The following is a 14,321-nucleotide window of genomic DNA, read 5'->3' on the forward strand; positions in this document are numbered from 1 at the left end:
CCTTATCTCCTGAGCCAGGTGCTAGTGGTGACTGTGTGGGAGTTACATGTGCCCTCCTGATGTAGTTGGGCCTCAATTGCTGCTGGAATGGCAGTGGGTGGGGTTGGCACTCAGAGTGACTGGCTGTGAGAGCCACCTGTGACTTCAGTGGATGAGCTGTTGAGCAGGGGCTGACCACAAAGTGGGAGTTGCTCTATGGGGCTCCGGTGCCAGCTGAAACTGTCCAATGGGTGTTTTGTGTCTGGATTCTCTTGAGAGGGGTTTGGTATGGGCTAGGGTCAGCACAGCTTGTGCCTCATTTGTGGTCACTTGGTAGGAGCTACTACAAATTAATCTGCAGTTGGTAGCTGCTTGTGCTGGGCTTGGAAGTGCATAAAAGAACCAAGCCAGCTATTGCTTGTGCTGGGCTTGGCACCCATTGGTGGGCACTATGATGTAAACTGAGGCTGGCCGCTGCTTGTGCTGGGCTTGTGGCTGCTCAATTGGATCTAAGACTGACCAACACTTACGCAAAGTCGGGGCCACCTAGTGGGAAATACAATGTAAGCTAAAGCCGATGGCTATTGTGCTGGGCCACTTGGCAGGAGCTAAAATGCACACTGATGCTGGCTACTGCTGGTGTGAAGCTTGTGGACTTCTGAGAGAGTCTGATGCATGAGCCAAGGTTAGACAACACTCTTGTGAGGTGTGTGGATTTTTGGAGTGTTTGCAATATAAGCTAGGCAGGCTGCTCATGGAGACAAGATGAAAGAGGCTAGGGAGGGCCCAGTGATCAAGGGCTTAGGGCAAATGTTTGCCAGGTTCATGGAGAGCACAGATGTGGTACCCAGCGGTGCTGGTCCAGTTGGCTGGGAAAAGGAGTTCAACGAAGGAACAATGGCATGCCTAACAGTATTTCCATTATCTGAAAGGGTTACCCAGTTCCCTAACCCTGCAGCCCTCTCCCTGAAGTTATTCAATTTAGTTCCTCTCCATGTATCTCAGGCATTTTCTGAGCTGCTGCCCCCGAGTTGGAGCTTAGAGCAAGTGAATTTCTGCATGGGCCCTTTAGAATCGGCAATTCAGTCTCACAGAGCCATCTGCCAAGCAACATCATCTCTGCTGGCTTTCAAAGCCAGATGTTATGGGGACTCCTCTTTCCAGCTCAGGTGCCCTGGCCTAGGGAGGCTGTTGTGGGGCTGAGATCCCCTTGCTCCTCAGAGGGAGCCAATCTATTGCTCTCATTTCTTAATTGCCACACAGTGCATGTAAAATCTACCTGCTCCACATCTTTACCCCCCTACCTGTCCTGATGTGGCTTTTTCCTTTTATCTTTAGTCATAGGCATTCTGTTCAACAAAGGTTCAGGTGGTTCATTCTATCACTGAGTCGTAATTACGATGTGATCTCAGGAGGTGTCAAGTTCAGTTGACCTACTCCACCATCTTGACTTTGCCCTCTACCGACTATTTCTTCCATGCAACCAAAAGGTCGCACATTAAAGACATACAACATGCAAACGCGAAAAGTTCATCCTCGTAATAAACATTACCTTTTCTATATTCTCTGAAGTGGATCCAGCAAGTTCCAAGATTCTTCTAGCCTTGCTTTCCTCAATATAAGCAAGGCAGCTAGGCTCACTGCTGAGGGCATTAGCTATGATCCGGTAAGTTGTACCCAAGAGAACATTATGGTCACGGAAAGCCAAAATATTTTTGCTTAAGTAACTTGATGTGTTCTCACCTATTGGATTAAAAACACACATACACACACAAACTCACACAGGATTTCTTTCAGAAGTAAATGAATATTATAAAGTTAAAAAAAAAAAGTTTATAGTATATAAAAGTTGTTTTCTACTAAGAAATTAACTAAAATAAATCTTGATGTTATAAGAAACTAACTTCAAACACTGATTAGGTAGTCTTGAACTAATATTAATGAAAAATGTTCTCTGTTAGCAGTGACCATATCTAAGTACACAGAGGCTAAACAAATAAAATACTTTTATTCAAGTATCATCATTCTGCATTTTGTCAAGGCACCTTATTCTATCTGTTACAAAGAATAAGAAATGCATTTATGCATATCCATGAATAACCCATAGTTGTTGTTTTTTGTCTGTTTTTCCCTTTTTTTAAAAAAATATTTTTTTATTGATTCCAGAGAGGGAAGGAGAGGGAGAGAGATAGAAACATCAATGATTCAAAGTCAGCCAAACTAGAACTACAAAAACAGTAAAATTATTTTTGTAAGTACCAATTTTTATCTTCATATCAGCATACTTCTCCTATCTCTCCTCCCCCTCAAAAACAAAACAAAACAAAACAAAACAAAACATTTAAACCATCGTAAGGACGATTTTCTGATCCTGGGACCAATATAGAAAGACTGTTTTTCTTGTCTGCACATTTACTGAGGCAGGTACTCTGATATTATACCCTGTCCTGCTAAAAAGTCAAATTTGGAAATATAATTGGGAGCATGTTCCATAATGGTGCTCCTATGTACCTTTGGATATATGGTAACCGAGCTAGCATACCAGGTCCAAAAAATAATTAAGAGAAAGGTTTTCTCCCCTGAGTCTTAACAGGTATATTGTTATGAAAAGAAGACCTGAAGAAGAAAAAAGCTTTTTAATGTCCTCATTTACAAAGTAATTATTTTATGTAAACATAAAGACTCATAATTTAACTAAATATGAAAAAACCTTTCCCTTTCAATTCCATGTTATAGATAGAGAAATAAAAGCTCCAAATGTCATATTCACTTGCAATACTAAACTACAAAGTACCTTGGCTCCAAATATTTAATAAAATTATAAATACTTAATTCCCAATGTCAGAAAAATCATCACAAATAATAGTTTTAGAGACTACAGAGATGTAATATAAAACAGCATTCTTAAACTTGTAATGATAGAGCAGTTTCATACCCAACAAAGAGACTGTTTTCAACACAGAAAGAATCTGCTCAGGACGATTCTGGGTCTGGCTCTGGCTGTGTCTGAGCCGACAGTAGCTATGCACCCATCTCACCAGCCACTCATCTCTTGTTTTTGATTCTTTATGCAGGTCCTTCAATAGCTTCAAGGCAAGCGAGAAATTGTTCTATATAATAGAAGAGAGAAAAGAGTAGAATGACATAAATGTAAATTTAGAAATAAAAGTATTTTACAAAAGAAGTTTTTTGTTAACTGGCCTGGTTTCCTTTATGTATGCCACAATTCACCTTAGAGCAGCTAATCCATCTCCTTAGCTTACACTGAATGTCTTTTTATTTATCACGTGTATACAATTCACATTCACAGTATGCAATTCAGTGTCTTTTAATATATTCAAAAGTTGGGCAATCACCACCATTGTGTAATTCAGACCATTTTCATCAGCCCCAAAAGAAATGTTTGATGTCAGAGGAATCGTGCCATGAGAGGTCCCCTTGATCTCTCCCTTGAAGTTAAAACAATTTGAACTGTTACCAGTTTAAAAATGACTATGCTGCTCAACACAGAAACATATATGAGAGATCCGTGTGTTGAAACACTGTAAGGCGAGTGGGAAGGGAGAACTGCTCAGACGGTGCCAGGAGGCAGCCTGGAGGTCGTTGCTGGTCTCGAGAGGGGAAGAATCAGGCTGCCACTGGCACTGCCTCCAGCCAGGACCAGGAGAGGGAAACAGTGAGCACTCCTGTGGGAGTGGTTGCTATGCAATGCAGCTAAACCCAGTGGCCTGGGCAGGGAGAAGGACAGAGCTGTCTGGCAACTGCCAACCAGGGCAGAAAAACAAAGCCACCAAGCCTGTTCATCTTGCCCCAAGCTCTCAGAGCTAACGGGATGGAGAAGCTGCAGCAGTGAGTGCTGGGACAGAACACATTATCAACAAACCTGAGAGGGGGAACCAGAGACATTTCCCCTGAGTGACAGGTGCACTCTGTGGCTAATACCAGGGACGGATGGATATACAGAGCAGAGGCTGTATATCAGTCACCATTACTGAAAAAACAAAGCCTCAAAGGGCCCCGCCAACCTCTGCCAGCTCACCCTAGCACACCCATCGTGGCTGCATTGCTGGCAGCGTTGGGATGTAGGGGACAGCACCGGCATTTCATGGATTTAAAATCAGACTGCCCACATTCCCACACAGGGTTGGTGTCTTGAGACTGAGGCAACCTGGTCACAGAGCAGATGCTGACTCCCCAGGGAACACAGGACTTCTTTTCCTGCCCCACAAAGACCTGAAAAGCCGCAGACATACAAAAATAAAACACTAGTGGCTTCAGTGCCACCTTCTGGGAAACAATAGAAAGACTTCTTATCAATCTATTGAAGTAGTGATTTTCAACATTTTTTATCTCATGGCACACATCAACCAAATTACTAAAATTCTGTGGCACACCAAAAAATATGTTATATTTTTTGTCACTGTGATTAAAAAAAGGTAGAGGAGAATCCAAAATGGCTGCCCAGGTAAACACCTAGCCGCAGTCACACAAAACAATTTCAATAAAATACAACTAAAATATAAAATGGACATTACCCAGAACTACAGGAAAGTCGACTGACTGGAAATTCTACAACGAGAAGCAAGGAGAAAACCAGAGGAAGCGCGGAGGAGCTGTAAAAGCCTAAGGTACGGAGACACGCAGCACGTGCGGAGAGGACGGAGCCAGAGAGGAGGGCGGCTGAGTGCATGGCTGGCGTTCCCTAGTGGGAAGGAGATAAAAGCTCCGACTGTGCTGGGCCCCAGTTCTGACTGCTCTGAACCCCAGTTCTAGGCCAGACCCAGGGGACCCAGGCTCATCCGTAAGGCAGAACCCCGGGGGAGCAGCGAAAGGAGGTCCCGGCGGCGCGCACAGTGCGCGCAGAGAAGGGACGGTTGGCTGTGCCGCGCGATTGCCCTGGCGGGAAGGAGACAGGGGCTCCAGACTGCTCTGCACACCACCTCCAACCCCACTTCCAACTGAACTGAACCCCAGTTCCAGGCCCATTGGGGGAGAGCCTAGACTGTTTGGTAGCAGGCGAAAATCAAGGGCACCTTTCTCTCAGAGGCGATTGCAGCAAGTACTGAAGGACCCTGAGACCCAGGAACCGCATAGGGCGGGGCTGACGGAAGCTAAGGCTGTAGGCTCCACTGAAACCCCGCCCCATCAGGAAAGCTGCGAAAATGCGACAACGAAATAGATCACAAACGAAAGAAATAGAGGACAAAAAGCGACTGGATATAGAGTTCAAATCTACGCTTATAAGGTTTTTCAAGAATTTCGTAGAAAAGATCGATAAGACCTATGAGGATATGAAAAGAGATCAACTAGAATTAATAAGGAATCAACAAAAATAAAGAATACATTGTCTGAAATAAAAAATATTATACAGAGTCCTAAAAACAGAATGGAAGATGGCAAGAATCAAGTCAAAGATTTGGAACATAAAGAGCCAGAAGACACTCCTCCACAGAAGGCAAGAGAATCCAGAAAATTGAAGATAATGTAAGAAACCTCTGGGACAACCTCAAGCGAACCAACATCAGAATTATGGGGTCCCAGAAGATGAGAGAGAGCAAGATATCAAAAACATACTGAAAGAAATAGTGACAGAAAACTTCCCTCACCTGGTGAAAGAATTAGACTTACAAGTCCAGGAAGTGCACAGAACTCCGAACAAAAGGAATCCAAAGAGGACCACACCAAGACAAATCATAATTAAAATTCCAAGAGCAAAAGACAAAGAGAGAATATTAAAAGCAGCAAGAGCAAAGAAGGTAGTTACCTATAAAGGAGCACCTATACAATAGTCAACAGAAACCATGCAGGCCAGAAGGGAATGGCAAGAAATATTCAAGGTGATGAATAGTAAGAACCTACAGCCAAAGATAATCTATCCAGCAAAGCTATCACTCAGAATCGAAGGTCAGATAAAGAGCTTCACTAATAAAAAAAAGCTAAAGGAGTTCATCAATACCAAACCAGAATTATATGAATTGCTGAAGGGGGTTCTTTCAGAAGAGAAAGCAAATCAAGATAAAAATTATGAACAACAAATACGTAACTATCAACAAGTGAATCTAAAAATGAAGGAAATTAAAAAAAAAAAAATCTGATGAACAATATTAACTGTTGAATATAATAGAATCAGAGGTATGGAAGGGGAGTGAACTGACGATTCTTGGGGAAAAGGGGAGAGGGGGATGTGGGAAGAGACTGAACATAAACTGTGCACCTATGGATGAGGACAATGGGGAGTGGGGAAAGGGAAGAGGGTGGGGTGGGAACCTGGTGGAGGAGAGCAATGGTGTGTGTGGGGGGGGGAGGAGGAACATTTGTAATAATATGAACAATATAAATTTATTTAAAAAAAAAAAAAGAATTAAAAAAAACAAACTCTCCTAGTCTGTTCAACTATGATTTGATACACTTAAATAGTTTTATATGGCCCTAGCTGGTGTGGCTCAGTGGATAGAGCATCCGCCTACAGACTGAAGGGTCCCAGGTTGGATTCCGGTCAAGGGCACATGCCTGGGTTGTGGGCTCGATCCCCAGAGTGTGGCAGCAGAAGGTGTTCAATCAATAATTCTCTCTCAACATTAATGTTTCTGTATCTCTCTCCTCTCCCTTCCTCTCTGAAATAAATAAAAATACATTTAAAAAAATAGTTTAGCCGGAACCGGTTTGGCTCAGTGGATAGAGCGTCGGCCTGCGGACTGAAAGGTCCCGGGTTCGATTCCGGTCAAGGGCATATACCTTGGTTGCGGGCACATCCCCTGTGGGGGGTGTGCAAGAGGCGGCTGGTCGATGTTTCTCTCTCATCGATGTTTCTAACTCTCTGTCCCTCTCAATTCCTCTCTGTGTAAAATCAATAAAATATATTTTAAAAAAATAAATAAAACGCTTCGACAGATGACACCCTTTTAAAAAAAATAAATAAAAATAAAAAAACAAAAATAAAAAAATAGTTTATATGCAACTTTTAAGTAAAGCATAATTACATATTTAAAAAGGGTGGAATTATCAAATGAATTCTACAAACTAAATGTAAATATAATTTGTAACTGTCAAGCATTTGTTTTGCTAAAGCTCAAACCTGATATTATGCTTATTTCCTTGTTCAATAAGAGAAAATAATTATTTTGGTTATTTGTTTTTTAATCCTCACCCGAGGATATTTTTCCTTTTAGAGAGTGGAGAGAGAGCAAAAGATAGCGGGAAATATCGATATGAGAGAAACACATCAATTGGTTGCCTCATGCAAGCACCCCCTGACCAGGGCCCAGGAGGAGCCTGCAACTGGAGGTACGGGCCCTTGACCAGAATCGAACCTGGGACCCCTCACTCTGCAGGCCAACGTACTATCCACTGAGCCAAACCAGCTAGGGTGAAAATAATTATGTTGAAATGGTTAACAAGTATATAAAATTTAGAGGCTTTCTGGAAATTTCTGGAAAAAGAAGCTAACTTAAGGAAATTCTGTGATACGATAGAGGACATAAGTCTGAGTACCTACCTGCTTTCTTGCACTCTCTATCATCTTCATTTTCATGGAAAACTTACAGCTCCTAACCAGAGAGCAAATGTCTTCTTCCTGCTCCCGATCCTCCATCCTGTCACTGGAATCAGCATCCCCATCCACGTCCATACTGTGATCATCTGGAAGAGTAAGTTTCTCCTCTATTTTGCTGAGAAAGAAACATCTACACAAAACAAAGAAAAATGAGAATATACACCTCATGAAAGAAATCTTTGACATATACCCTGTTTCCCCGAAAATAAGACAGTGTCTTATATTAATTTTTTCTCCCAAAGTTGCGCTAGGTCTTATTTTCAGGGGATGTCTTATCTTTCCATGAGCTACTAGGTCTTATTTTCGGAAGATGTCTTATTTTCGGGGAAACACGGTAGGACACTACTGGATAGCATTCACAGACAAAAATTTTTTATCACATTTTTGCTCATTTTCAGGACTGTATTTGTACACTCTAGGTACTGGATTTAATCTCCATCTTAATTAACTCTTTAAACATCACCAAGGATATTTCACAGAATTTTCCAGGTATCATTCATTGTATCCACCTCCACAAAAATAAAGCATTTAAACTCACAATCTTCTCTCTTAAAGGACAATACACACTGTGTTGAGCCAAAAGTCATTTTTCTCCTTATATCTATCTCCCAATCTAAAGTTCTACCCTCAAAGGTAAAAAATGTAAAGCACCAAACAGGTTATAGTCACTGAAAATATTAAAAGATAACACTGTATTGCTATAAAATTATTTTTATTTGTACCACAGTTTACATATTTGACTTTGTTCTTATGATTTTATTTTCATTATTAGCAATACTGGCAAACATACAAAATTCACCACTGGTCAAATATCAACTAATTTCCTCTTCATCCAGGAATTAAGTTCAATTTTCTTAGAAAAACTGTGACCAGATAAACTAGTATGTCTCATAAATACCTTTCTTTTGTCTCTTAGGTTATTCCAAAGACACAAGCTTCTCCAATCATCTCTCTGCTTCTGAGCTCTTTGGCTCCCACCCAAGACAAGGGCATTCCCTCCCACCTAAGAGCTGCTACTGTTTTTCTAAGTTTCAAATTTTTAATTATAAGAATAAGCAAGTAAAAGTAATGGAGGAATCCCACTGGTGTAATCCAATAACAACACCATTACAAAAATTCTCTTTCACTGGTTCACAGATCTATTGATAAATGTAAGAACTACCTAAATTGTAACATTTCTAGAAGAAAAAAAGACATAGGGGAATAATTTTGCACAATGAGCCTGGGATATCAGCTTGAAGGGGCTCTTGCTAGTCAAATGTGACACACTTTGAACGTGAAAAAATAAGGACAATAATGGATTACACTCCATTAAATAAAACTGGAGCCCTAACTGATTTGGCTCAGTGGATAGAGTGTCAGCCTGTGGACTGATGGGTCTCAGGTTCAATTCTGGTCAAGGGCACATGCCCAAGTTGCAGGCTTAATCCCCAGTAGGGGGCAGGCAGGAGGCAGCCGATCAATGATACTCTCTCATCATTGATGTTTCTCTCTCTCTCTCCCTCTATGAAATCAATTTTAAAAAAATTAAAAATGAATGAATGAATGAATGAATGAATAAATAAAAGTGGAGTCCATGTTTCTATATTGATAATTAAAATTTAAGTAAACAAATAAACGAACTGATGAGGGAGAAGGGAGGCTCTTCTTATAACAGGAAGTAGACCGATAAACATGGAACAACTAGTGGGAAAATGATCACCTTGCAACTAATATTGTCAAGACTGGCTTGAGCTAAGAGCAATGCCCAGGTATGAAAGTAGAGGGTTAAGTCTTATGAGAAGCAGGATATATGCAAGTCTCAAAGTTCTCCCACATTGCTTATAAGCTTCAAAGGAAATAAATAGGCATTTACACTGGAGAGACCAGACAATATTTTAACTAGGGAATCAACATTGCTATTATCAGTAAAAGGCAGATGTGGGAGCCTCTTCCGCCTCCACGGCAGCATTAAGGAAGTCTGACTGCAGCTTAGGCCCACTCCCAGGGATGCGAGGGGGCGGGGGTCCGCGCGCAGCACAGTACAGTGGGCCTAAGCTGCAGACAGACATCCCCCAAAGGCTGCCAGACTACTAAAGGGTTCAGGCCAGGTTAAGGGGACCCCCCCCCCCCCCCCGCCCACTGCAAAGCACAAATGTTGTGTATGGGCCTCTAGTACATATACTAATATATAAAATTATGTAATAGAGTTGGTAGCAGGAGGCAAGAAGGATATGAAAATAGAATAAAAAATCATTAAGCAGCATTCTCTTGTTGCCACATCACTACCTAATACTTAGCCCTAATACAGAAGCACATGGACTACTCCCCTGCTGCTTCCTGGCCTTCTCTCATTGACAGAGATGATGCTTATAACCAACCCCCTAGTACAAGACGAATTCAAAGGGAGCGGCAGCAATTCCCCACAGGGGACAAATGAAGGCAAAGGACATATGGCTAACATGGAGAACTTTGTTAGAACCTACGGTAAGTGGAAAACTGAATGATGACAGATATCCACACTAGACTCAAACCCCACATTTTTCTAAACCACAGTCTTGGAGAAAAACAGTTCTGGCAATTTCAGAAAATAATCCATATTCAACACAAAAGGATCACATATTACCGATTTGTGATGATGTCATCCCAGATGTTCATTGGGTCCATCTTAGCATCTGGGTATCTGTTTGTCCAGGTTTTCAGAAGTCTCTTAAGGGGAACTGGAGATGACAAATTACCTAAAAATAATATTATAGGCTGATTATATCTACAGCTCAATGACAAGACAAACTTACAATGTTGGTAAAAAACTTACTGTCCCAATTTTTATTGTCCCAATTAAAAAAGTTTGTCTCTTCTTTCACAACAGGAACACAAAGTTACCATATTAAATCTAACATATTCTGACATTAAAACTCAACCTCTTAAGAATATAGAATAGCCGAAGCCGGTTTGGCTCAGTGGTAGAGCGTCGGTCTGCGGACTGAAAGGTCCCAGGTTTGATTCCGGTCAAGGGCATGTACCTTGGTTGCGGGCACATTCCCCGGTAGGGGGTGTGCAAGAGGCAGCTGGTCGATATTTCTCTCTCATCGATGTTTCTAGCTCTCTCTCTCTCTCCCTTTCTCTCTGTTAAAAATCAATAAAATATATTAAAAAAAAAAGAATATAGAATAAAGTGGGGAAATAAACATACCATTTAGTAAACATCTACTTCATTCACAATTCCAAAATCAAAAAAGTACTGAAAGTTAAAAAGGTTTTCACGAAGTTGCAGCCAATTAATTGTCTTGGCAAAATCAGACAATTATGGCTACTTATATTATAGGTCTTTGTTTATGCCATTCATGTGAATATTCACCACTTACGGTATATATGCATGATTGTATTTAATTATGGAATATTGCCCCTGGCTCTAATGTGTGCAGAAGGTTACATAATAATAATATCTGCAACTATCTGGCTTCAAGGTGTGGCAAGATAGTAAGAAAAAGCTAAAGTGGCAGATTTAAACCTCAGTCCAGGGCAGATTCTGTCATCTAGTTTCCTATGCCCACCTCCACCCCAGCCTATTGAAATTACTCCACTATTGTGAATGCTTCTCAAGCTGGGCAGTCTGTTTCATTTGGCTCTATATCCCCAATGTCTAGAATAGTGTTTGACCATCTTAATATTCATTTCAATATCAAAATACATATTTGTAGAATGAACTTAAAGTAGTTTCTAACCCATATATTAAAAAATATATACTTCCAGTAAGCAAAAATAATTTTTAAATCAGATAATAAAATTCTTCCGTAAGTATAAAAAATGGTAGATTTAAAAAATTACCTTGTTTGCTTATAAAGTTGATGAATTCCTGAATTTCAATTAAAGTTTGTACAGACTGCAATTTGGTAAGTCTACTTCTGTGTAAAAGCACATCAATACTAGAATAGCTCTAGAAAAAAAGGCATTTAACATTGTTTACAAAACAATTTAAGACTTTAAGCTTTAATACAGTTCTATAAAATGTAAAATATAGCAACTACCATATAAATACATCCCACAATGTGGCTCAGAGTGGTTAATAATGAGGTCATACAAGAAATTAGCAGGTAATATAATTTTTGAAAATAATTTAGGTTGAAAACCCCTTTTGGTTCATTGAAATCAATAAAATCAATATAAATGATCTATCATTGCCTCTACTTGACACTTTTTATTTTATTTTATTTATTTATTTATTTTTTTTTTTTAATATATTTTATTGATTTTACACAGAGAGGAATTGAGAGGGACAGAGAGTTAGAAACGTCGATGAGAGAGAAACATCGACCAGCTGCCTCTTGCACCCCCCCAACTGGAGATGTGCCTGCAGCCAAGGTACATGCCCTTGACCGGAATCGAACCCGGGACCTTTCAGTCCGCAGGCCGACGCTCTATCCACTGAGCCAAACCGGTCCCGGCTACTTGACACTTTTTAAAAATCACAACAGCCTGTCCTGCTCACTGGTCAGAGTGTTGGCCTGCACACTGAAGGGTCAAGAGTTTGATTCCCAGTCAAGGGCAGGTATCTGGGCTGTAGGATAGATCCCTGGCCCTGGTCAGGGAATGTATAGTATAAGAGGCAGTCAATTGATGTGTCTCTCACATTAATGTTTCTCCCTCCCCCTTCCCTTCCTCCCTTCCACTCTCTCCAGAGATCAATGGAGGTGAGGATTAACAACAAAAAATCACAACATCCACCCAGGCAGCATAGCTCAGAGGTTGAGCATCGACCTATAAACCAGGAGGTCACAGATCAAGTCCCGGTCAGGGCATATGCTAAATCCCCATAGGGGGCCTTCAGGAGGCAACCGATTAATGATTGTCTCTCATTGATGTTTCTATCACTCCCTCTTCCTTCGGCTCTGAAATCAATAAAAACATATTTCTAAAAATCACAAAATCCTCTAATATAAATTGCTAAGTACAGAGCCAATTCTTTCTTCAATAAAATTTCCTGAGTGTATTAATCAACTTTTAAAGTTTAAAAATAAAAGACAATTGCTCTGGTCTGTATGGCTCAGTTGGCTGAGTGTCATGCCATGCACTGAAAGGTTGTGGGCTTGATCCCCAGTAGTGGGTGTGCAGGAGGCAGCCAATTGATGTTTCACTCTCACATTAATGCTTTTCTCTCTCCCTCTCTCCCTTCCTCACTCTAAAAAACCAATTTAAAATATTTTTTAAAACTCAGGAAAGAATAAAAGACAATAAATGACTTTGCTTCTAATGATCATTGTGTGCCAATGATAAATGTTAATAGACTCTATACAAGGCACTGACTTTAAAAATAAACAAACATCAGAGGGAGATTCTCCGACAAGCAAAAAGGCAAAATGGCAGAAAATAAACAGGGAAGATTCATATTCTTCCCCACCCAGCAACCAAACTTCTATTCACCTACTCCAACTATAGAAGTCGACTCTCAAATGTTTCTTTTTTTATTAGCAGTGTGAGAAAAATAAAAACTTAAGGTAAACAAAAAAATAGAACTTCTATAACAGGAAAAAAAAAAACTTTTTAAAAGCATTAAGACAAAAAAAAGAGTAAAGAGAGCTATCAGAAGAAAATAGTAGAAAAAAGAAAATGGGTGGTATTAAATAGTACATAAAAAATTTTTATTTTTTTATTCACTAGATTATTGACTTTAAAAATATCACAGCCCTAGCCTATTTTTCTGTGGTTAGAACATCAGCCCTGAGACTGAAGAGTCCCAGGTTCAATTCCAGTCAAGGCATGTACCTTGTTGCAGGCTCCATCTCCACCTGAACTAGGGCATGTGCAGGAGGCAACGAATTAATATGTCTCTTTCATATCGATGTTGCTCTCTGTCTCTCCCCTCCTCCCCAACCTTCCACTCTCAAAAATCAGTCCTCAGGTGAGAATGAACAAAAATAAATAAATCACAGTAATGGTACATTTCACATTAGTGTATCTGTGTTACCTGTATAAAAGTTTGAATGCATTTTTCAATATAATACTTGGCTCTGTCAATATCATTTTGTAAGATATAAAGAAGACTCAATTCCTGACTATAATTAAGCTCTATAATGGCCTTTTGGAGCTCCTTATTTACAGCCTCATCGATAAATGTCAGCAGGGACTGGTCATTCTCTCCTTGAAGCAGTAACTTCAGCTTGCTGCGGATCATGTAAGGTAGATAGGTCTCCTACAAAAGATCAGGAAGACAATGTGAGTTATGCTTAATCATTTTATTACTATAGTATAAATTTATAATTTTTACAGTTCAAGATTTAGAGACAAAGTGATTATGCTCGATACTTCAAACCTAAAAACTATAATTTTTAAGACATGCTCATGTAAACTTGCTCATTATGTAACCACAAAATATATAGGAACATGTCCTATAGAAAGTAGGAACTGCGCACTGTTAGCTGAAATTCAGCAGATGTTACAAAGTGAGAAATCTTTAAGCATAGCCAGGACAACAGCATTGTGAGAGGGGCCAGGAGAGCAGCCTTGTTCAAGAATTCGGGTGATCCTGTGAGGGGAGCCATCTTGCTCTGGAAATTGGGGCATGGCCATGTGTTGCCTGTGACCCAGTGCAAAGAGAACAGAAAATATTCTTCCATCTCATCATACCAGGGATGTTATATTATTACTATGCCGGGAACCAATTCCAGCTTATAATACTTACAAGAGTTCCGTCAAAAGGTTGATGGGACTTAGGAGGCTCAACAAGGGTGAGCCACATATGTAGTTTACCTGTTGGAAAGGTTAAACGGCACTTCCCCCAAACCTGAATAGGATTATTGCTTGCTGCCAGACA

At 40.3% G+C, this 14,321-nt stretch overlaps 1 protein-coding gene across 1 annotated transcript in view; it reads right to left on the reverse strand.

Moving 5' to 3' along the window:
* Positions 1-14,321, reverse strand: part of PRKDC (protein kinase, DNA-activated, catalytic subunit) — a 181,611-nt gene that overhangs the window by 24,959 nt on the left and 142,331 nt on the right. Inside the window, exons 66-71 of the mRNA XM_084864319.1 lie at positions 13,476-13,700; positions 11,339-11,447; positions 10,137-10,248; positions 7,475-7,661; positions 2,915-3,089; positions 1,532-1,722 (exon numbers count right to left, since the gene is read on the reverse strand). Coding sequence (XP_084720445.1) covers positions 1,532-1,722; positions 2,915-3,089; positions 7,475-7,661; positions 10,137-10,248; positions 11,339-11,447; positions 13,476-13,700 — 999 coding nt within the window. The remainder of the gene's footprint in view (positions 1-1,531; positions 1,723-2,914; positions 3,090-7,474; positions 7,662-10,136; positions 10,249-11,338; positions 11,448-13,475; positions 13,701-14,321) is intronic.

This window comes from Pipistrellus hanaki, assembly GCF_964339955.1.
Source record: "Pipistrellus hanaki genome assembly, chromosome: 17".
NCBI classification, from domain to species: Eukaryota; Metazoa; Chordata; class Mammalia; order Chiroptera; family Vespertilionidae; genus Pipistrellus; species Pipistrellus hanaki.